Source organism: Pseudorca crassidens, chromosome 18 (assembly GCF_039906515.1).
Source record: "Pseudorca crassidens isolate mPseCra1 chromosome 18, mPseCra1.hap1, whole genome shotgun sequence".
NCBI classification, from domain to species: domain Eukaryota; kingdom Metazoa; phylum Chordata; class Mammalia; order Artiodactyla; family Delphinidae; genus Pseudorca; species Pseudorca crassidens.
This window is the reverse complement of record NC_090313.1, coordinates 62521754-62545480: the sequence shown is the minus strand read 5'-3', so window position 1 is coordinate 62545480 and position 23727 is coordinate 62521754. Positions and strand designations below refer to the sequence as shown.

The 23727-nt window shown below is 36.7% G+C and overlaps 1 protein-coding gene and 1 non-coding gene across 2 annotated transcripts in view; one reads left to right on the top strand and one right to left on the bottom strand.

Annotated features, from left to right (window-relative positions):
- KPNA3 (karyopherin subunit alpha 3) overlaps positions 1 to 23727 on the top strand; it is a 91744-nt gene that overhangs the window by 58102 nt on the left and 9915 nt on the right. The window contains exons 3-10 of the mRNA XM_067712949.1: positions 3756 to 3845; positions 4039 to 4068; positions 4155 to 4207; positions 4347 to 4442; positions 7697 to 7782; positions 9801 to 9887; positions 10253 to 10422; positions 11827 to 11871. Of these exons, the coding sequence (XP_067569050.1) occupies positions 3756 to 3845; positions 4039 to 4068; positions 4155 to 4207; positions 4347 to 4442; positions 7697 to 7782; positions 9801 to 9887; positions 10253 to 10422; positions 11827 to 11871 (657 nt within the window). The remainder of the gene's footprint in view (positions 1 to 3755; positions 3846 to 4038; positions 4069 to 4154; positions 4208 to 4346; positions 4443 to 7696; positions 7783 to 9800; positions 9888 to 10252; positions 10423 to 11826; positions 11872 to 23727) is intronic.
- LOC137211504 (U6 spliceosomal RNA) lies at positions 12725 to 12831 on the bottom strand. The gene has a single exon (XR_010937110.1). It is a non-coding gene; the product is annotated as a U6 spliceosomal RNA (small nuclear RNA).

The window sequence follows — 23727 nt, the reverse complement described above, 5'->3', positions numbered from 1 at the left end:
GAACTTTTGTCAACAGTAAACACACTAGTTAACAGGAGATAGAAAGGTGTAAATAGCTTAATATGTGAATATTATCTAATAAACACATATAAACCCCATGCATATTTGAAAATTGGTTTTGTGATAGTATAAAGCCATAGTTGCTACCCTGTGCAGTGAGGTACCATGGGGCTCCATAGTGAATCAAAGTAATACCTTGGGATATTCTAAATTTTTGTGAGAAACACAGTGACACTTAACATTTCAGATACCACAGAATCATTAGATCTTGAAATAGTTCACAATTTAAACATTAGATTGCACTGTTTTTTTCAATCACATATTTTGTCTGAGTGAAATAAAATTATTTTCTTTTAACTTCTGTGTTTTTCCCCCCAAATTACTATTAAGTTGTTTGGACCTAACCACCTGATAAAGGAAACTGGGGGGTACTTCCTTTGGCCTACACTTAGGCCTATAGACTGAGAAACTTCAGGAAACTCTGGTATAAAGTAAATGTCAGCTAATTTCAGTGTTGTTCAGACTTCGTTCTCTGATCACAAAACAATTAAATGAGAAATCAGTGAATGAGATAGTTACAAAAACCTCATAATTGTGGGAAAAAAGTAAGCACTTCTAAATACCTTGGGCATCAAGAAATCCTAATGGAAATTAGTTAATACCAAGATATGAACAATAGGAAGATGCTACATGTCAGAACCTGTGCAATACAGTTGAAGTGTTAACTTTACAAGAGAAGTTTATAGCAAGTAGAGAATAAAAAAATCGGAATTTAAGGGACTTCCCTGGTGGTGCAGTGGTTAAGAATCTGCCTGCCAGTGCAGGGGATACAGGTTCGAGCCCTGGTCTGGGAAGATCCCACATGCCACGGAGCAACTAAGCCCATGTGCCACAGCTATTGAGCCTGTGTGCTACAGCTGCTGAAGCCCGTGCGCCTAGAGCCTGTGCTCCGCAACAAGAGAAGCCACTGCAATGAGAAGCCCACCCACTGCAATGAAGAGTAGCCTCCGCTTGACACAACTAGAGAAAGCCCACACACAGCAACAAAGACCCAACGCAGCCAAAAATAAATAAATAATTTTTTTAAAAAAGTACACCCATCACTCAGCACCCAGCTTCCTTGATTCTTAGCATTTTCCGATATTTGCCTTATTCTCACTTTCTCTCTGATCTGTGTGTGTGTGTGTGTGTGTGTGTGTGTATATGTATATATATGTATATATATATATAGTGGTGTGGTGCTCCCTTACACCCTTAATACATCATTAATACATCAGTTCATACACCTTTCAACGTAACCACAGTGTGTTTGTCAAGGTCACGTAGATAAATTTCTACTATCCAGTCCTTAGGCCCCCACTCATAGTTTGCTAGTTTTTTCCCAATAATGTCCTTTATAAAAAGATCCAGTCCAGGATTAGACATTGCAGTTAGTTGTCATGTTTCTTAAGTCTTGTTTGATCCAGTTCTTCAGTCTTTATCTCTTTTTTTTTTTTTTTTTTTTTGCGGTACGCGGGCCTCTCACTGTTGTGGCCGCTCCCGTTGCAGAGCGCAGGCTCAACGGCCATGGCTCACAGGCCCAGCCGCTCCGCGGCATGTGGGATCATCCCGGACTGGGGCATGAACCCGTGTCCCCTGCATCAGCACGCGGACTCTCAACCACTGCGCCACCAGGGAAGCCCCAGTCTTTATCTTTTATGACTGTGTATTTGAAGAGTACAGACTGGCTTTTTAATAGAATGGCAGATTTGGGTTTGTTCGACTTTTCTCAGGTGGTTGTTATTACTACTACTACCACTACTATTATTATTATTTTGGTCAGGAGTACCACCAAGATGATATTGTTTTCTTGGTATATCAGACCAGAAGGCATACCATGTTGATTTTTCCTTTACTCTTTTTTTTTTTAATGTATTTGAAAATTTTTTTCTTTTTAATTTTTATTGGAGTGTAGTTGATTTACAATGTTGTGTTAGTTTCAGGTGTACAGTAGAGTGAATCAGCTATACATAAACATACACATATATCCACTCTTTTAGATTCTTTCCCATATAGGCCATTACAGGGTATTGAGTAGAGTTCCCTGTGTTATACAGATTCTTCCTTTACTCTTTTTTTTTGGTCACCTTTAAAAAATATATTTATTTATTTTATTTATTGTTTGGCTGCATTGGGTCTTTGTTGCGGTACGCGGGCTTCTCGTTGCAGTGGCTTCTCTTGTTGTGGAACACGGGCTCTAGGTGCATGGGCTTCAGTAGTTGTAGAACGCGGGCTTAGCAGTTGTAGCTCGCAGGCTCAGTAGTTGTGGCACATGGGCTTAGTTGCTCCGCGGCATGTGGGATCTTCCCGGACCAGGGCTTGAACCCGTGTCCCCTGCATTGGCAGGCGGATTCTTAACCACTGCACCACCAGGGAAGACCTCTTCCTTTTCTCTTGATGATAACCTTTGCCACTTGGTCAAGATGCTGTCTGCCAAGTTTTTCCTCTATAAATTAATAAGTATTTTGTGGGGAGCCACTTGGGACTATAAAATGTGAATTCATGGATTTTCATATTTGTGAGTTGCATTAATTTTTAAATAATGTAGAATTAATTATTTGAGTAGTTACTAAATAAGTATGCTGTGATATAATTTGAAGTTGGTAATCTCTTAAGGATTAACATATACATAAGCATCTGTTTAAACATGCTTACTTGTACATAGCACACAAGTAGATGTCATGCAGATAAGCCAGTAAGCTTCAGATGTCTATTTCTAGTTTTAATTTTCCTATTTGATCTGAATTTTAACCTCAATATCTCATCAGTAGCTTTCTATTGTAATCAAACACTTCTGTAAATATTGTTTTGAAGACTAGAAGGTCTTGAAATTTTAAATTGAAAAGAATCTTAGATATCATTTAGTCTTTTATCTAATTTACTTTGACTTAATCCTGTAGACAAACTAAAATCTTAGAGGAAATTTTGGTTTAATCTATATATTATGTAAAATGGCACAGGTTGCCATTACAAACAGTTGAAATCCCATAAAATGTAGAAGTATCATGCTGTTGCAAAAGCCAGATAGGGGACTTCCCTGGCAGTCCAATGGTTAACACTGCGCTTCCACGGCAGGGGGCACAGGTTCAATCCCTGACTGGGGAACTAAGATCCCACATGCTGTGCTGTGCAGCCAGAAAAAAAAAAGAAAAGGTTAAGATGATTAAAAAAACAAAAAAGAAAAGCCAGATAACAAGAGTTAAAATCTGAGATTATAGCAAATAGATAGCATTTATGCTAATGAATTCCCATTCCCCCCACTCCTAACAAACATACAAACCTTAACATTTGAGAAGTAAACTTTTTCATTAAGCTGACTTCTGAATAAATTGCTTCAGGCAACCATTAGCAGGAAGTTGAAGAAAGCTTGCATACTTAGTTGAAATATATTTGCTAGACTTTTATAATAATAATTTAAATTTAAAAATTTAAATCTTCATTCCAGATTAGGAGGCACAGTATTGGTCAAAAGAGTTGGTGCTTAATAAATTTGGTGTCTGTGTATGAATGCTGGCCTTTAAAGCAGTTAATTTTGTTATCAAATCCAGAATGTGGCCTGTCATGGGTTTGCAGTATACACATTTAATTCATATTATCCTTATGTAGAGATTTTGTGTTTGTTTCATAGTTGCCTGATAAAGTTGAAATAATTTTAGTGGATTTTTCATTAACAGCAGCCTTCACGAATTCTTAGCTATTTATTGGTTGTCTTTCAGAACAAAAGAGATGAACACTTACTGAAAAAAAGAAATGTTCCCCAAGAAGAAAGTTTAGAAGATTCAGATGTTGATGCTGATTTTAAAGCAGTAAGTTACCTTGTTCTTATAAGGTGTTTTAAAAATAATTTTTATAATAACCAGAGAACTTCATTCTCAATCTAAGACCAGTTTTACAATGATAATTAAGGTATATTAACTCTTATCTTTAGTAAGTAGATTATTCAATAAATGTAATTTTGCTATTAAACTCTTTGCTGAACTATCTTTTTTTCTTTTTAAGCAAAATGTAACACTAGAAGCTATATTGCAGGTATGTTATTAATTTAATATTTTCATTTTGAAGTATTTTGAAATTGATTTTTTTTTAATTTCTGAAATTTACATTTGGTGTTGTAGAATGCCACAAGTGATAACCCAGTGGTCCAGTTGAGTGCTGTCCAGGCTGCAAGGTAAGTACTGATTTGTCCAGAGAGAGAATTAGGTGTCATGCCTAGGGTGTCTTAGCTCATAGTCTAGAAGTAGTACATTGTTATTTCTGTTCATAGTTTGAAAATTATAGCAGTTAATTTCTTATATTTCTTTTTCTAGAAAACTATTATCCAGTGACAGAAATCCACCAATTGATGACCTAATAAAATCTGGAATTTTACCAATTCTAGTGAAGTGTCTAGAAAGGGATGATAAGTAAGTATGGATTTAACTCCCTGTTCACTTTTTTCAGCTAACTGAAAATTTGTGATTATTATTTAACCAGTGGTTCCATTTGGTTTTGCATTTATCATATTTGTCATTTGTCATGTATTTTAATGTAATTTTCTTATTCTGTGATCATACTCAGTAGACCTAAAGTTCTTCTCTTTTTAGTTTATGAAGTGTGTGTATATTTTCTAGGAAAATTTTAGCGTCTGTTTATTGTCTATTCTAACTTATCTCAAATATTTAGTCTTTATTTGTTAGTTGGTTTTTTTTAAGTAATATTTTAAAACAACCCAAATAGTGTTTGAGTCACTCTTTCCTTATGAGTCTATATATAGATTAACCTCATGACTTGAGTCAACATGAATGGCTTCCAGAACTGAGTAGCTCTTTCTTACCCTGGGAATATTCCAGCTGATCTGCTGATACTCTGAGAAGTCTTTAACAGAACTCCAACCATGAGTAGTTGTCTATCATCATGGTTTTTATTTGTGGTAAATTAAAAATAAGAGGGCAGATTATAATTTTCCAGAATAGAAAGGGAAAAACACCACTTGGTATCTTTTGAGGTACTGGTCCCATTTCTGTTAGTGTTTAGAGAGATCTCGGTGTGCTATATCTTAAACTTCATCAGTTTGAGGTAAGTGGGGAGAATGTAAGTTTCAACTCCAAAATACATTAAAACAAAGGCTAATTTTGCATTTAAGGGGCGTTTAGACTTCAGATATTTTGTTAAGTGTTGTCTGTGAGATTTTCAGGTGACTAGATAAAATGGTGATATATAAATGTTTCTACTAAGGGTTTGCATTATTTAAAAATACTTCCTTCTGCTTTGATTATGTGCCACAACCATCCCTCCAAAAGCCCTTAACACTTTTTTAATACTATCATATATATTTTCTATAACAAGATTTATTTAAGTAAAAATAAGTTTTATTTCAATTGTTAAACAAAAATTCTATTTACCTCTACTTTTAAGGCCCTCTTTTTGTTCTTGATTTGCTTTTCTTTCTTCTTCTTCTCCTTCTCCTTCCTCTCCTTTTTTTTTACTTTTTGGTCTTTGGCATGGGCTCATTTGTGTGGGTGTATCTGTGAAATACAGCATATATACAGAAGAATATGCTAAAATGTATGCAGACCTGTGTAACTACCACCCAAAGTAAAAATAGAAAACTACCACTAGTCGGTGGTCTCGATCTGACTTGATGAATTTGTCATGGGAAATTGTGTCATAATCTAAAAGCCCCATAGACTTTGGAGCCAAACAGACCTTGGTTTAAATCCAGAGTTTGTTGCTAACCAAAACCCATGTAGCATTTGAGCCTCAGATACCTCATCAATAAAATTTAGGTGGTTGTGAGGAATGAAAATAATATAAACAAAACACTATACAATATCAAGCATATAATACGTTTTCATTTATTATTTACTTATTGCACTCATTATTTATTTTTTCTCTGTCTTCTCTTTTTTTCAAATGACATCTTAGAAGACTTTCTCTAGCTTTGTAATTGTATTTTTTACGTCTTTATGTTTTCTCATTTAAGGCCCTCATTTTCAGTATTTTGCCAAACAACCTAGCCTAGTTTAATAACCCTTTCTTTTTCTAGTCTGAGACAACATAAACTGTCTCATCATCTTTGATCTTATCATCCCTTTATTTCTCCTCAGCCTCGATACCGTCTTATTTCTTGCCTTTTGCCAAAGTTCGTCATGTAGTTCTTGTCTGCTCCTTCATTTTCTCATCTGTTCCATCTTTTTAACCTCACCACTTTCTATATCGCTGACATTTATTCTCCTTAAAACCTTTTCCTTCTCGGATCTCTCTACCCTTTTGATATTAACAACCTCACTCTCTTTCTTTGATATTTACAGAGTTTCTCCTAAGTCCCTAACCTTTGGCTCCCCTTGGCTTTTGCTCACTACCACCCCCTCCTACCTTGGTATTCTGTTTAAAAGAATGTGTGTTTTTCAGCTATCTAGCCTAACTTAATGTAGATAATTTCTTACCAGATTTTTCCTACATTGGCCTTGAACCTTTTTTATCTATTCTGCATGGACTCCAACAGTGTTTTTTTTACTTCACTTTTCAGTAACACTCTATACTTAGTATGTCTGTAGAATAAATTTCAAATTCTGAAGCCTGAGATTTGAGTCCTACTCCCCATACCACACACACAAACTTAGGTAACCTACCCTTCCAGTTTCATCCCATGTTATATTTTTTCATACCTTCTTGGCTTTAGCTCTCTTGATCCCTTCATAGTCATCTGTACACATCATGATCATCCCACCCATGATACTTTTATTTGTATTTCCAGCTGTCATTGCCTTTCTTTCTTTATCCCTCTTTGAAAATCTAGTTCAGTTTTCCCTTTCTTTGTGAGGTCTTCCATCACCATTCCAAATTATAATGATCTCATCCTTTCAGCAAAATTATGTAGCCTTGTAATATCTCTGGTATGTAAAGCAGATGGTGTAGTGGAATAAGAGCTTTAAGACCTGTCTAGAGGTTGTGGCAGTGATTCATCTGAGATGATGAGGGCTTCAGCTAACACAGTGATATTAGGGATGGTGCTATAAATATAAGAAATATTTAAGAGGTAAAATTGACATGACCCTATTGATTAGATGTCTGTGGGAGAGGAAGGAGTCAAGGAAAATAATGACTGGCTAAAAGTTGCAACTGTCGGACTTCCCTGGTGGTGCAGTGGTTAAGAATCCGCCTGCCAATGCAGGGGACACGGGTTCGAGCCCTGGAAGATCCCACATGCTGCGGAGCAACTAAGCCCATGCACCACAACTACTGAGCCTGCGCTCTAGAGCCCGCGAGCCACAACTACTGAGCCTGAGTGCCACAACAGCTGAAGCCCGAGCACCTAGAGCCTGTGCTCCATAACAAGAGAAGCCACAGCAATGAGAAGCCTGCGCACCACAGCAAAGAGCAGCCCCCGCTCACTGCAACTAGAGAGAGCCCATGCACTGCACAACAACGAAGACCCAACGCAGCCAAAAATAAATAAATTAAAAAAAAAATGTTGCAACTACCAGTGGACGTAAAGAAGTAAGTTTATATTGACTGACTTTGAGAGCAAATGAGACATTCAGGTGGAGATAGCCAACAGGCAGTTGGACATAATAAGACAAAATTCAAGGACAAGGTAAAGGATAACCATATAATCTGCAGGTCATAAATGTAAATAGTAGTTATGTGTCTAAAGATTTTTTATTGTTTTTTACAGTCCTTCATTACAGTTTGAAGCTGCGTGGGCATTAACCAATATAGCATCAGGAACTTCTGCACAGACTCAAGCTGTTGTACAGTCTAGTAAGTAAATTAGTTAATTTAATTCCTTACTTGCTGGACCCTTTTTTTTTTTAAAGGGAAGGAAGTGGTGTTTTATTGTAAAGACAGTTTTATTTAAAAATTGTGAATATTATAAGTTACTTATGATAGTTGATATCTTTACTATAGCTGTCATTAATCTATCATTGAATAATTTTAATTGTGGTTACTAAAAAGTGAATAAGAGTTTTATCTTTTTGGGTCAAGACCATCTCCTAGTAATAGGGTTTAAATTTTCTATTCCTAATGTCTCCAAGGTGCTGAGTAACTTATGTCTTTTAGCTTGTAACATATATTTTTTAAATTTTGCTTACCTCAAGATGGGCTAACTGTTATTAGCATGTTGACCCAAACTGTCAAAAGCTCTTTGAAAAAAACTGGATGTCACCAGGTAGTCTTAAAGTGTGGCACACTTAACTGACTTCAGGTGGTACTTAAGGTGATTCTAAGTAGTAAATGATACAGCAATAAGTCACATTGAATCAAGTAGTGAGAATACTATTTTCTTTCACTTTTGTTTTAGATATTTCAGTAATGTCAAAGAAGATTTCTAGGTAGATGCTAGATGTAACACAAAGGGAACAGCAGATTTTAGACTAGGGCTTTCAATAGAGACGAGTAGGTACAATTAAATAACAGTGTTTTGTTTTCATTTTTAATTTTTTGGTTATCTTCTATGTGTGGTGATTGATACTGGTATTCTATTTACAGAAGTGATGAATAAAATTAGTTAAAATACAAATGTGAGTCAGTTCAAACCCTCATACATTGCTGGTGAGAATGTAAAATAGTGCAGCCTCTTTGGAAAACAGTTCATTAAAAGGTTAATCATAGAGTTACCATATGGCCCAGCAGTTCCCCTACTACATGGAACCAAGAGATATGAAACCATGTGCACAGAAAGACTTGTACAGAAATGTTTGCAGCAGCATTACTCATATTATTCATAATAGCCCCCAAATGGAAATAACCCCAGTATCCATTAGCTGATGAGTAGATAAACAAAATGTGATATACCATTGAATACTATTCAGCAATAAGAAAAAATGAAGTACTTATACATGCTATAAGATGGACAAACCTCAAAAACATTATTCTAAATGAAAGAATCCAAACAAAAAAACTACATATTATACAAGTTCATTTATGTGACGTGTCCAGAAAAGGAAAGTCTGTAGAGACAGAAAACAGTAAATGGTTGCTTAGGGCTTGGGGAGAGGGTAGTAGGACTTCTCTGGGTATGGGATTTGGGGGTGATAGAAATGTTGTAAAATTAGATTGTGGTGATGACAACACAACTCTGTATAAATACTAAAACCATTGAATTGTACACTTAAACAGATAAATTATATTGCATATAAATTATATCTCAATAAAGCTATTAAAAGTGTGAGTCAGTTTTAATTTAAATGTTAAATAAATAATACAGGTAGTACAGAGATACAGCTAAAAATCCTAGAGGTAGTGCACAATTGACTGAAATTTAAGAAAAAGTGATCTAGCTTATGCTTAGTTTCTACAGGTAATGAATATGATACCAGTGTTTTGGAATTTGAGTTAACACATAAGTTATGTAAAGAGTAAGGATTATAATGATAAATTATCTTGAAATATAGGGTAGGCCTGATATGGGGATAATCATTTCTTTAGTTAATCCCATGTCAGCAATTGGATCATATTGACTAAAATATTATATTCTAAGGTTACATGTTCAGGGTAGAAATTTTTTTTAATGAATTATAGGAAAAATTTTATGCTGTTGTTTTCTTTTAATTAATAATATAATAGCAACTTCTAGACACTGTCAATAGGTCTGTTACTTGAATACTACTAGGGGAAAACACTAAAATTTATTATATTTAGGGTAAAGGTATTTGCCACATTTATTCATTCAGTGAATTATCACTGGGCAACTACAGTGTGCCAAACTCTGTATACAGGCTGAAATCTATGACTCTTCAACATTTTGCAGTGTAAATATTAGTTTTTCTTTATTATAGATGCCGTACCTCTTTTTCTAAGACTTCTCCATTCACCACATCAGAATGTTTGTGAACAAGCAGTATGGGCTTTGGGAAACATTATAGGTAAGTTGAATTTAGGTTTGAAAAGGCTCCAATTAAGTATCTTAATTAACTTTTCTCCTACATTGGCATAGCCATTACACACTATGTTTCCTCTAATTTTAATGTGGGTTGACTACCTTCTTGTTTCATAAATACTAACTTAAGATTGTACCTCTTTGAAATGGATATGCAATTTGCTATGAGGATTGGTAGGTTAAATTTGTGTTCCCCAATCAAAATCTGGAGAGATAGCAACACTTGATGCCCTTGACTAATGGTGAGGAAACATAGAACATCAGTGTCCCAACATAAGCCATTGCATACATTTCAGACTTTCTCATCCTGAATGTAATTTTTTTTTTTAAATACAATTTTCATTTCTGTAGGTGATGGTCCTCAATGTAGAGATTATGTCATATCACTGGGAGTTGTCAAACCTCTTCTGTCCTTCATCAATCCCTCCATTCCCATCACCTTCCTTCGGAACGTCACATGGGTCATTGTCAATCTCTGCAGGAATAAGGATCCCCCACCGCCTATGGAGACAGTTCAGGAGGTAAATGAAGAAATGCAAAGGCCAGATGGTATATTTTCCCTATGTTTATGCCTTAGATTTTCATGCACAGGGAATGAAATAATGTATATACTGATTTCATTGCAGGTATGAGATATTTAAGTAACGTATCATACTTAATTTTGACTCCTGTGAAATAAAAGTTGAGACTCTATGGCAGCTGAGTGAATGTCAGTCCTCCCTAATTCAAGCAGAAAAATACAAAAGAAGAAAAAGTCTCAGTTTTATTACTACATTGCATTGTTGGTTAACACTAAAAAAATAAGGGATTGCTACAGATAAAACTGGTCTACTTATATGCAAATGTTCTTGAGTGAATTTGCATTAAGTCCAATTGAAATTTCCCTTGATTCCTGACAAAATAATACTCTTAATATGTGGCATGCTTTGTGTTAAATCTGCTAATTAAAGCAGAGTAAAATCTTTGCTATTTACATATAATTTGTAAATGGATCTGAGTATTTTAAGTTTTAAAAAATCCTATGTAACCTTTAATCACTTGACTGTGCAGAGAAATGCTGACTGTGAATCTTTAATCTTCATAATTGATATCCTTCACAATCTTCTGCCACCTCTTGCCCTTATGGAAGGGGTACTTAGTGATTCTCCCTGCTACTGCCCCCTCCCGCCCAGGTTTAAAAGAAGATCTGTAATGCCTGAATTCAACAAACTTTATACTTTATACTGGTCATAATTTTCTTGACTAAATCTGAGGTTGAAAACTTTAATTTGACTCAAGTAGCTAAATAAAATCTTATTTTTACTTTAAGCAGGTAAGTGAGACAATGACAGCAGTTTTAAGAATAGCTTTTTAATTTTTTTTAAATAATGCACTAGTTTTTCTTTTTAATATTTTATTTATTTATTTATTTATGGCTGTGTCAGGTCTTAGTTGTGGCATGCGGGCTCTTCGTTGCAGCACGTGGGCTCTGTAGTTGTGGCACACGGGCTCAGTAGTTGCAGCGTGCGGGCTTAGTTGCCCTGTGGCATGTGGGATCTTAGTTCCTTGACCGAGGATTGAACCCACGTCCCCTGCATTGGAAGGTGGATTCTTAAAATAGCTATACTACATACTTGCATCTCCATTCTTTCCAGTTGACATATGTCATGAAGAAGGTTATTGAAAACAAATGTTTTTCCTTTAAGGTACATTAATCTCTGCCAGACTTAATTGAATATTTCAATTAGACATCTGAAATATTTTTTTGGTTTTTCAGATTGAATTTATCATATTTTTATTTTCCTAATAGAGATTCAAACAAACTTAATGTTGTTTTTCTTGCCCTGCAAATAGTATTTACTGCTTTTTTAAATCACAGTTATTCATTTTTACAAAGACGTCTTCATCAAGTCTAGTATTATTTATTGTTTGTCTTCTTTCCTCAGATTTTGCCAGCATTATGTGTCCTCATATACCATACGGACATAAACGTAAGTAAAGCAGAAGCTTAGATTTGGGATTTTGCTCTGGATGGGACTGAAAGCGTTTTTATTATTATTTTTTAAAGGGTTATTTATTCTTATGCTTTTAATAAGTGTCAGCATATATCTTATTAACTTGTCAAGCTTTCACAATGTATGTGGTTTTCAGAAACAGGATTAAAGTTAAATTAAGTTTGTATCTTACATCATTCAGATAGCAAAAATGCTAACTTTAGAGAAATGATCACATATATAGTTAATTTAGTTATTTGTATCATAATAGTGTTTTAAAGTATTAATATTTATAAAGTGGTAAAAGCTTTATAAAGCTTCTTCATATTTTTTTAAAATCTCATTTGATTCTTAAAATAGGTAGGCTAGATGCTGTTGTCCCCATTTTACAGAGTAAGAAACTGGGCCTCAGGGAAACATTAAGTGACTTATCCAAAGTTGCAGAGCTTGTAAGGGTCACAGTCGGTATTTAAAACTGAGATCTTCTGATGACAGATCGTGTTTACTTTCTATGAAACCACACGAACGCCCATGCTACAACCTTTTGAGATACAGTATTGAAGGATATCAAGTATACTTTTATTTTTATTTTTTTAACATCTTTATTGGAGTATAATTGCTTTACAGTGGTGTGTTAATTTCTGCTTTATAACAAAGTGAATCAGCTATACCTATACATATGTCCCCATATCTCCTCCCTCTTGCGTCTCCCTCCCACCCTCCCTATCCCACCCCTCTAGGTGGTCACAAAGCACCAAGCTGATCTCCCTGTGCTTTGTGGCTGCTTCCCACTCACTATCTGTTTTACATTTGGTATTGTATATATGTCTATGCCACTCTCTCACTTCGTAAAAATATGGAATGCTTCACGAATTTGCATGTCACCCTTGTGCAGGGGCCATGCTAATCTTCTCTGTATCATTCCAATTTTAGTATATGTGCTGCTGAAGTGAGGACTCAAGTATAGTTTTAAATGCAAAGGCATCTTTACATGATTTGTCCATTACATGAGATTTAGTTAAGCAATTACTATATATATGCTGGCAAATTTTTTATCAGGCAGTCTGAAAATTCTCCTGAATGTAGCAAGGCTAAAAGTTAAATTCTTCCACAGAGTAAAACAATGGATAGGGCTTCCCTGGTGGCACAGTGGTTGAGGGTCTGCCTGCCAATGCAGGGGACACGGGTTCGTGCCCCGGTCCGGGAAGATTCCACATGCCGCGGAGCCGCTGGGCCCGTGAGCCATGGCCGCTGAGCCTGTGCGTCCGGAGCCTGTGCTCCGCAACGGGAGAGGCCACAACAGTGTGAGGCCCACGTACCTCAAAAAAAAAAAAAAAGGCTAAATTTCAGTGAATTTAGAACTGATTCTAGCGTTGATCTAGCATTAATTTGGCTTCTGATGTTCCAACTAAGATCTCTTTCTGATTTGTTGTATGTTTGTTTTTATAATCCTATCTTTGTTTATACACACACACACATAATATGTATGTATGTGGGTGTCAGAATTATGTGTGATTTATCATTGGGATGAAGAAAATGCATCTTTGCTAACATTTCTCAAGAGGCAATGTATAGTTCCTGTATAAATATTGAACTACACGTTTTGCTAGTTAATTTTAGGACTTTAAGTTCTTAGGAGGGTATCTTTTAAAGGCAACTAAAGTAACTTTTTATTTGTGAAGTGTTAGCCTGAACTGTCATAAAAATTAAGTGAAAACTGTTTAGTTATATACTGTCCTGTTTTCAAAATGGATGTAAAAGTGACTTAGCAACAGACATAAGATAATAAATATCTTAAAAGAAAGGGGGAGGAGGTAAAATTCTTTTTATAAATGTATTTGTTGTTATGAATGCTAAATTTAGTCCTAAGCTTTCTGAAAGCCAAAATTAAAAGGCAAATAAGCAAAATATCTGATATTTCCATCAAGACATTTACCCTAGGACATTATGGAATTGATTATAGGCAAATAAAAGCTTCCATCACCTATTGGTCTTGTTTATTTGAAAGCTAGAGGTATTAAAGTGATGAAGTACTGTAGTTATAAGTATATTTATTGAGTTTAACAAACACAGGTTGTTCCACTTAAGCCAGAATTGCACAGAGAATTATAGGCACAGAGATGAAGAAGACATAGAGGCCCTGCTCTCTAAGACCTCAACATTAGTAGCAGGTAAAAAGAGTGAATGGAATGAACTTTTGTCAGTTACTTGCTATACCAAATCTGTTTCTATAATCTCCTTTTATCTTACCAGCACCCTTATGAGATAAGTTTTGTTCTCTTATTTTACAAGTAAGGAGACTGAAACTTAGTCAAGTAAAATAACCTAACTAAGGTCATACAGTGAATAAAAGCCATGGCTGAGAATTGAAGGCAAGTCCAAAGCCTATGCTCTTTCATACCATGATCACATAAGCACACAATATGTGTGCAAACAAACAAGAAAAGAAAAGTAAAACAGAGGCATGACCAAAATGCTAGAATTATGAAAGCACATATTCTCTCTGGCAACCAGAAAGCTTCATTGAGGAAGTAACATTTGAAATAAGCATTATAAGGAGATAGTGGTGGAAGTGGTGATAGAAGTGAAGAAGATGATTATGTTAATAGTTGGCATTTATTAAGGGTTTTAAAGTGTGCCAGGCACTGTTTTAAGTACTTTTCATATGTTTACTCATTTATTCCTTATAAAAAATCCTATGTGATTGGTTACTATAATTATCTCCATCTTACAAACAAGGTAAAAAGAAAACAGATAAGTAATTTGTCTAAAGTCATACAACTAGGATAAGAAGGATTTTGTCAAGTTGAAAAGGTCATTTCAGGTACATGAGGAGCAATAAATAAGGAATCAAGAGAACACATGGAGGGTGTGGAGAATACAGGTGGTTAATAAACCAACACGGTTGCTGGGGCGTTAAGTTTCAGGGTTTTGAATGCTGTTTTAAGGAATTTGGGCTTATCTTGTAATCAGTGCAGAGTCATTGAAGATTTTCAAATAGAGGAGTGATATGCTCATGTCCGTTATAGTCAGATAACTTGGAAGAGGCAAGGAGGGTCTGGAATGGGGAAAGTTTGAGTGTAGCCTGTCCTATTTTACTATCATAATACGTTTAAGGAAGTTGATGAAGGTATGAGCCCGAAGCTGATGGTTAGGAGAGAGAAAGTGAGTTAGAACTTCAAGAGGAAAGGATCAAAGAGAAGGAGAAGTAAAAATTACTTTGGTTTCTAATTTGGCAATCTAAATGGATAATAATGCGATGGACCATCAGGAGTCAAGCAAACGGATGAGACTGGTAGAGGGAGATGATGGGTTTATTGTAGGACAGACACATTCATTCTGATTTATTTATTGTTCCTCTGTAGTAATGTTTCCAGGAAGGAAAAGGCCATACATCTTTGAGATTTATCAGTACTTAAGAAATTCATGAAAATATGGACATGGAGTAAGATTCAGAAAAAGGGCTAAAAATTGAATTCTGAGGAATTCTCTGCATTTGAGCAGTGGTAACAAGGGAAAAGGAACCAGCCAAGGAGTTTTTTAAAGTAGAGAGATGGAAATATAAATTGTGAAGCAAAGAGTGGGGAAAAAAATAAGGCAGAGATTCAGCAGGTTCTAGATCATACAGAGTCTTGTGTACCACCTTAGGATTCATGTATCCTCTTTATGTAGCTGAGAGGGAGCTACATTATGGATTGATAATTTATACCAATTATGAGTGGAGTGTAGATTTTAGAGGAAAGTGGAGTTGAGAAGACAGATCGGTGTTGATTTTGTGGTGTGAATGAGAGAAAATGAGGACCAGAACCAGAGCTTAGACATTAGCAATAAAAAGACAAGGGAGGACTGTAGAAATGTTTAGATGATAAATTTGCTGGTTTTGATATGGGTGGTGAGAGAAGAGAGGAGTCAGGGATAGTACCCAAATATCTAACTTGGGTCTTAGGGTAGGACACAACAGAAAAGAAGAATAGCAGCAAGGAGAGGTATAAAACAGCAGGACATGGGCTTCCCTGGTGGCGCAGTGGTTGAGAGTCCGCCTGCCGATGCAGGGGACATGGGTTCGTGGCCCGGTTCGGGAAGATCCCACATGCCACGGAGCAGCTGGGCCCGTGAGCCATGGCCGCTGAGCCTGTGCGTCCGGAGCCTGTGCTCCGCAACGGAAGAGGCCACGGCAGTGAGAGGCCCGTGTACCGCAAAAAAAAAAAAAACAGGACAGACTTCATTTATGAGACAGTCACTAGTGAGACTGCTGGAGAAGCTGCGTTAGGGTGTGGAGAGAATTAGGTGGTTTATGGACATTCGTATGCCTTTGTGACATTAGAAGAATCACTAAATATTGACCCCCGAGGACTAGAGAAGAAATCTGGACTGATTCAGGTCAGTCTGTGTTCATTTGCTTTCTAGTTATTGTGCTTCTTAGAAAAGTTAAGGTGCAATTGCAGTGATTCTGTAGCATTTGGTTTTCCTGTCCTTTTTGAAGTTGTTCATCCATGGCTTGACATGCACAGATAATTTTGAGTATTATCTAACTTTTGATACAAATCTACTGCTGTTACAAATGAAGTTAATCAGTTGTAGCAGATTGGTTACGTGCTGAGACTTGATGGCTAGTGACACTTGATGATATGTCAGGGGTCCCCGAGACCACCTTCAGGCTCAGTGATTGGCTAGAAGGAATCACTGAGAAGCTTTTACACTCATGCTTGTAATTTATAGCAAAAGGGTACTGATTTGTCTAGGGAAAACTCAGTCTTTTCCTTCCTGTGTAGGGAAAAACCCAGTTCTTCCCTACGGTGCATATCTCTCCTATGTGTCTCCTTCACTACTTGTACAGAACACTTCACTGCTCATACTTCTTGTCACCAAATGTGTTGAGCAGGGCTGGGCGGGAGGGTTCCCCACAACAACAAGCAAGTCTCTGTGACCCACTAGGTGTCCTACAATTTAATTCAGTTCCAACACTACCCAGAAATAGTGTCAGATCCCACAGGTTAAGGACTCAGTCCCATGTGATGGCCACCTCTTCCCCCAGCCCACAGGCACACTTCAGATGCCAATCACAAAGTCACAAGCCCTGTGCTTCTGACCACCCAGCTATAGATTAGAGGTTTCAAAGACCCCCTCCTTGGGTTCTATTAATTTGCTAGAGCAGCTTAAAGAACTCAGGGAAACAGTTACATTTACTAGTTCGTTAAAGGATATGATAAAAGATACAGATGAACAGCCAGATGAAGAGATACATAGGGCGGGATCTGGGAGGGTCCTATCCCCGTGAAGTTGGGGTATGTCAGCCTCCTGGTGTGGGTGTGTTCGCCAGCCAGGAAGCTTTCCAAACCCCCTACTGTTGGGATTTTATGGAGGTTTCCAAAGGTAGGCATGATCGGTTGTTAACTCTGCTTCTAGCCCCTCTCCACTCTCTGGAGAGTGAGGAGCAGGGCTGAAATTTCCAGGCTTCTAATCATGGCTCGGTCTTTCCGGTGACCAGCCTTCGTCCAGGAGCCCTCCAGGAGGCCGTCCAGAGTTACCTCATTAGAGCAAGAGATGCTCCTAGTGCTCATATTGCTTAGGACATTACAGGGGTGTCAAGGATGGGGTCAAAGACCAGATATTGGAACAAGAGATGCTCTTAATGTTCTTATCACTTAGGAATTTATAAGGTTTTAGAGCCCTGTGCTAGAAACTGGGGGCAGAGACTAGTATATTTCTTACCATTTCACAAGATTAAAATCAACAAAGGCTAAAAAGGTACATAGGGCAGAGTTTAGGAGGACCCAGGTGCAAGTTTCCAGTTGTCCTTTCCCAGTAGATTGGTAAGGACAATGCTTTATTCTCCCATCAACCATGTGTGGCGACACATATCAAGTATTACCAACCAGGAAGCTCCTGAACTTTGATGTGTCCAGGGTTTTTACTGGGGAGTCAGTCACATAGGCTGACTGACCTTAACTACTCAGTCTCTATCCCCTCCCAGGAGTCAGACTGATACAGTGTGGCCCAGGGTCTCAGGAATGCAATGTTATTAAGCAGGATAATCCCAGGGCTCAGAGGTTATCTTGAAGGAGCTGATCAAGGACCAGTCCTTTCTTTGGAATGTATAGGATTTGAGCACCCTGAGCTTTACTCAGTTACCCTTTACTGCATATAAGGATAAGTATACAGTTTTAACTTGGTTCAGCTCTAGTTGTCTCTAAAGCATGTGTGATGTTAACAGTCCATAGACATTCTACAGACACCTACTAGGAAATGGTGTACATGTTAATAGCAGTTTTCGGTAAGGGTGCCTGCCTAACAGGACATTATTTGTTAGCATATTTACTGGAGGTGGTAAAAATTGGTAAAGCTCTTTGAGCTGACTATATTATTCTTTGGAGACTTTGGATTGCTAGAGATTTTCCTTTGGTTCATAAGATACCAGTTTTCAAGAAGTTTGTTCAATACATTGATCCTTTGAGTTGCCTATCTTTTCCGTGTATATATGTGTCTCATACTGTGTGTCTAGAGATCAGCTTTCTAGCAGTCTTCAAGTACATGAAATATTGCTGAAGTAAAAAAATTTTAAATGTTTCTAGCCCAGAAAAACAGACATAGTGAAAAATAAAGTAGCTCAGGATTGCCAAAGACTTCATTGGCACATGATTAATCTGACTATTAGCTGGAAGGAAAAGAGTACACTCATTGACTATTAGTGACTGTAAAAGCCAGGCATTTTACCATAGAAATCCAGAAAAAGGGAAAAACCAAGAAAAAAGAATATTGGAGGAGGTGTAAAATAGCAGAAGCAGCTCAGATGGGAAAAGGCAGCAAAAGGTAAAATTACAAATGTCAGAGACATTGAGCAGCTGTTAGCCTGATTATGGAGATGAGGAAAGCAAACTGATGAAAATAGAAAAAACTAGAATAGCCTGATAATCTTGTGCTGTGAATTTCAAAGTTTTAAAGCATTTTTAAAACGAGATTTTCGGTGAAGGCCCAATATATTATAAAACAAAATTAAAGAGAGACTAGAGAGTCTTTACAGCTTCAGGGGGGCCTGAGACCTAGCTATAGCTTACTTTCCCCCAGCCTTTGAGGTGGTGTCATGAAGATCTAACCAAAAACCATTAATTGATCTGAGCTTAGAAATCTTAAATATTTCATTTTTCTAGGCTACTGTATATTAGAAAAGAATGGTTTTCTGCTAATAGTAGGGAGCTATAATGGAAAAATGTTACCTTTCATTTAGCAGCTTCCTAAAACATCACAGGCCAAGGCAACCAAGTATTGTTCTGCACAGTATTCCATTTTGTGGCTATGGTTTATTCAAACACACTATTTTGGGTAGGCATTTAGACCATTTCTTGAATTTTGCAAATATGAATAATGTAGCGGGCAGTAATCCTGTGTGTTTTCATATTACTGGAGATAATATTTCAGGGTAAATTCCTAGAAGCAGATTGCTAGGTCAAAGAGTGAATGCATTATAATTTTTGTTATACACTGCCAAATTCCCTGCCTTAGGGGCTGTGCCATTTGCATTCCCAGCAGCAACATACAAAAGTGACTTTCTTCATGGCCTTGTCCATGTGTTGTCATTTTAAAATTTTTGCCACTCTATGAGAAACTGTATCTCTTTTTTTTTTGCGGTACGTGGGCCTCTCTCACTGTTGTGGCCTCTCCCGTTGCGGAGCACAGGCTCCGGATGTGCAGGCTCAGCGGCCATGGCTCACGGGCCCAGCCGCTCCACGGCATGTGGGATCTTCCCAGACCGGGGCACAAACCCGTGTCCCCTGCATCGGCAGGCGGACTCTCAACCACTGCGCCACCAGGGAAGCCCTGTATCTCATTTTTAGTATGTGTTTCACTTGTTGTGAGTGAAGTTGACCTTGATTTCATATGTTGAAGAACCATTTTTACATCTTTGCAAATAGCCTGTTCATCTTTATTGCTCATTTTCCATCAGATTTTTGATCTCTTTTCCTTGGCTTTTAAGAGCTCTTTGTGTATTAAGGACATTAACTCTTTATTTATGATATATATATATATATATATAGTCAAATATTTTCCTAATTTGTCCTTTGGCTTTGATATATTTTGCCATGCAGTTTTCTCCTTTTTATGTAATCAGATTTATCAGTCATTCCTTTTGTTGAATCTAGATTTTTTTCCTGAGTTATAGATGGTTTGTTTTTGTTTTTGTTTTTTGCGGTACGCGGGCCTCTCACTGCTGTGGCCTCTTCCGCTTCGGAGCACAGGCTCCGGACGCGCAGGCCCAGCGGCCATGGCTCACGGGCCCAGCCACTCTGCGGCATGTGGGATCCTCCTGGACTGGGGCATGAACCCGCGTCTCCTGCATTGGCAGGCAAACTCTCAACCACTGCGCCACCAGGGAAGCCCTATAGATGTTTTATTATGTTAAGGAAATATCCGTAAAATCCCATTTTGAGTGTTGACATCAAGAATGCGTGTTGGAATTTTTCAGTGTCTATGGAGAGGATTATATGATTTTCTCCGTAAGTCTATTAATATGACATACATTGATATTCCTAAAATTGAAACATCCTTGCATTCCTTGAGAAATCTCACTTGATTATCATATATTATTTTCTTAATGTAGTATGGGATCCTTTTCACTAATATTTTATTCAGAATTTTTACATCTCTATTCACATAAGAGATACTGGTCTACAGTTTTTTTATGCTATCTTTATTCGGTATTAATATTGTATTTTTATTGCATTTTAAAAGTTTAGGTATTAACATTATGCTTCATTCGTTTTCTATGCTCTGGAACAATTTATATAGCCTGAGGTCTATCTGATCTTTGAAGATTTGGTAGTTTCCCTCTTGAAACCTTTTGGGTCTTGATACTTGTGTGATTAGTTCCCTGATAATTTTCTCTATTTTTGCTATTGAAATTGGCTTGTTTAAGCTCTCAATTTCTAGTGAGGTTAGTTTTTTGTAAACTACTGTCCTAGGAAATTATTCATTTCATCTAGGTTTTCAATTTTGCTTGCATTTAAGTATGCAAAGTAATCTCTTTATGATTTTTTTGTTTTAATTTACTGTTTCAAGAGTTATTTTCTTCATTATTTCTTATTTTGTACACTTGTGCTCCTCCTACCACTTCTCTAATTAAATTAACTAGGACTTTTTTTCAATTTTTTCAAAGAACTAGGATTCTGATTTTTAATTAGATCTGTGGTTTTTCTGTTCTTTACTTCATTACTTTCTACTTTTGTACTTACTGTTTCTTTTTGCTTTCTTTTGGTTTGCTCTGTTCTTTTTTTTTAATTTATTTATTTTTGGCTGCGTTGGGTCTTCATTGCTGCGCATGGGCTTTCTCTAGTTGCAGTGAGGGGGGCTACTCTTCCTTGTGGTGCGTGGGCTTCTCATTGCAGTGAATTCTCTTGTTGTGGAGCACGGTCTCTAGGCACACGGGCCTCAGTAGTTGTGGCTTGCAGGCTCAGTAGCTGTGGCTCGGGGGCTCTAGGGCTCAGTCTCAGTTGTTGTGGTGCACGGGCTTAGTTGTTCTGTGGCATGTGGGATCTTTCCAGCCCAGGGCTTGAACCCATGTCCCCTGCACTGTGCCACCAGGGAAGTCCCTGCTCTGTTCTTTCTCTAGCTTTTTATTTGTGATCTATTTTCATTCTTTTAAGTTCTGTTGTATACATTTTTAAGGCTATGAACTTGCCTTTGAACACTGCTTCAGGTAAATCCCATAGATTCTGATACGTGGTGTTTTCATTATAATTTTCTAGAAATTTTTTTTCTGTTTTGTTTTTTTTTTTTTAATCCAAGAGTTGTTTAATATAAGGCTCTTAAATTTCCATGTGGTATTTTGGTATTTATTAATATCTAATTTTATTGCCTTGTAATAGTTTTATAATATTTCTGCTTTATGTAATTGATGTTTTCTTTGGACCTAATAATATTTTTGTGCTCCATTTGCAAGTTTATTATCTGTTATCAGGTTTAAATTTTGATGTATATTTATAAAATCTGTATCCTCACTTTTTATCTACTTGACTTCTCATACTGACAACAGTGTATGAAAAATCTTTTTTCAGTATATTTTTATTTTTTTCTTGCGTCTTTTTATTTTCTCCTTTGTAGTGGTATTTACAGGGTTACTTGGTGAATAGATGTTTTTAACAGTTACATATTCATTATAAATTGTGAGATATAGCTTTACAAAGTAGCCTTCTTTATTCTTTGTAATACTTTGTAGAATGAATTCTACTGGTCTGCTAACAGGATTGTAGTCTCTGCTTTGTTATCATTTACTTGGTGTACCTTTGCTTGTCCTTTTACTTTTAGCCTTTTTAAATGACTGTTTTAGGTGTGTCTCTTGTATACAACATAGAATTGGGTTTTGTTTTAGGAGCCAATTTGAAAATCTTTTTATTGTTACAGGTGAGTTAAGCCTGTTTCATATTGTTTGATATGTTTGGTTTCAATTCTGTCCTGTTATTTTGTGTTATAATTTCTGTGTGTTTTATTTTCTACTTAGTGTTCTTTCTTCTCTCTTTTAAAAATTTCTTTTGGTATTTAGGAATGTTTGTTTTTGTTCTAATGTTACCTTTATACTTATACCTTTTATAATGCCTTTTGTTTTTTTATTGTCTGTTTTGATAGGTTTAAATGGTATTTTTTGACTCCTATCTTTACCCATACAGCAAGTGATGAGCTTATTTCTATTTTCTCTTTTCTCTCACCTCATTCTCCCATTTTTGAATCTAGGTTTGTGTCTTTTGCCCATTTTGGGAAGTTTTCCATCATTGTTTCTTCAGATATTTTTTTCAGCTTCACCTCTCTTTCTGGGACTCTACTGACATAAATGTTATTATATCTTTTGTTATCATCCTACAATTCCCTAAAGCTCTGTTCATTCTTTGCAGTCTTTTTTTTTTCTCACCCAATTGGATGATTTGTATTGATCTGTCTTTGAGTTAGTTGATTTTGTTTTTTCTTTCCCTTCTACTATTGAGTCCTTCCAGTGAGTTTTAAATTTTGGTTACTGAGTTTATTAGTTTTAAAATCCATTTGGTTCTTCTTTATTTTTCCTATTTCTTTGCTGAGACTTACTATATTTCATTTGTTTCAAATGTGTTCATAATTGTGTGCTGAAGTATTTTAATGACAGTTACTTTAAAATCCTGTCAGATAATTCCAATATCTGCGTCATCTCAGTGTTGGCATCTGTTGACTTTCTTTTCGTTTCTCAGTTGAGGTGATCCTGGTTCTTGATATTATGAGTTATTTTCAGCTGTAGCCTGCATTTTGAGTGTTATGTTATGAGACTCTGATTTCTGTTTAAATCTTGCTACCTGTTACTGCCAGACTTGGTAGTAGACAAGCTTCACTCACACACACAGCATCTGTAGACACCTTCCAGCAAGGAGGCTTTCCTTGTGGGGGTAGGATGGTACATGGATGGAGTTCTCAGGCATACCTTCTGTCCTCCCATTTGTCAAGTGCAATATTTCAATTTTTCTGGAACATATAACATTTAAATTATTCTTCCACTCTTATCCTCACATTTGTGTTAGTTTTTGATCTACAGTGAAATATTTCTTCGGTTATCTCTTAGTTGAATGAAGCTCATCTTCTGGTAAAGGTGTCAGCAGATTTTTCTGTAGAAGACAGATAGTAAATCTTGTAGGCTTTTTGAGCCACATGGTCTCTGCCCCACTAAAGTGGAGTCGTTTTACTAGGATATGTTACCTTTAAGCTCTTCACTGCTCTTCTCTGAAGTCTCACATAGCCTTAGGGCAGGAGGTCCAGACAAAAGGTAGAATTTAGTTTTTTCTCTTCTTACAGGTAATTTGAAATTTGTAGCATTCTCAGACTCCTAGTAATGTTGAAGGTGCA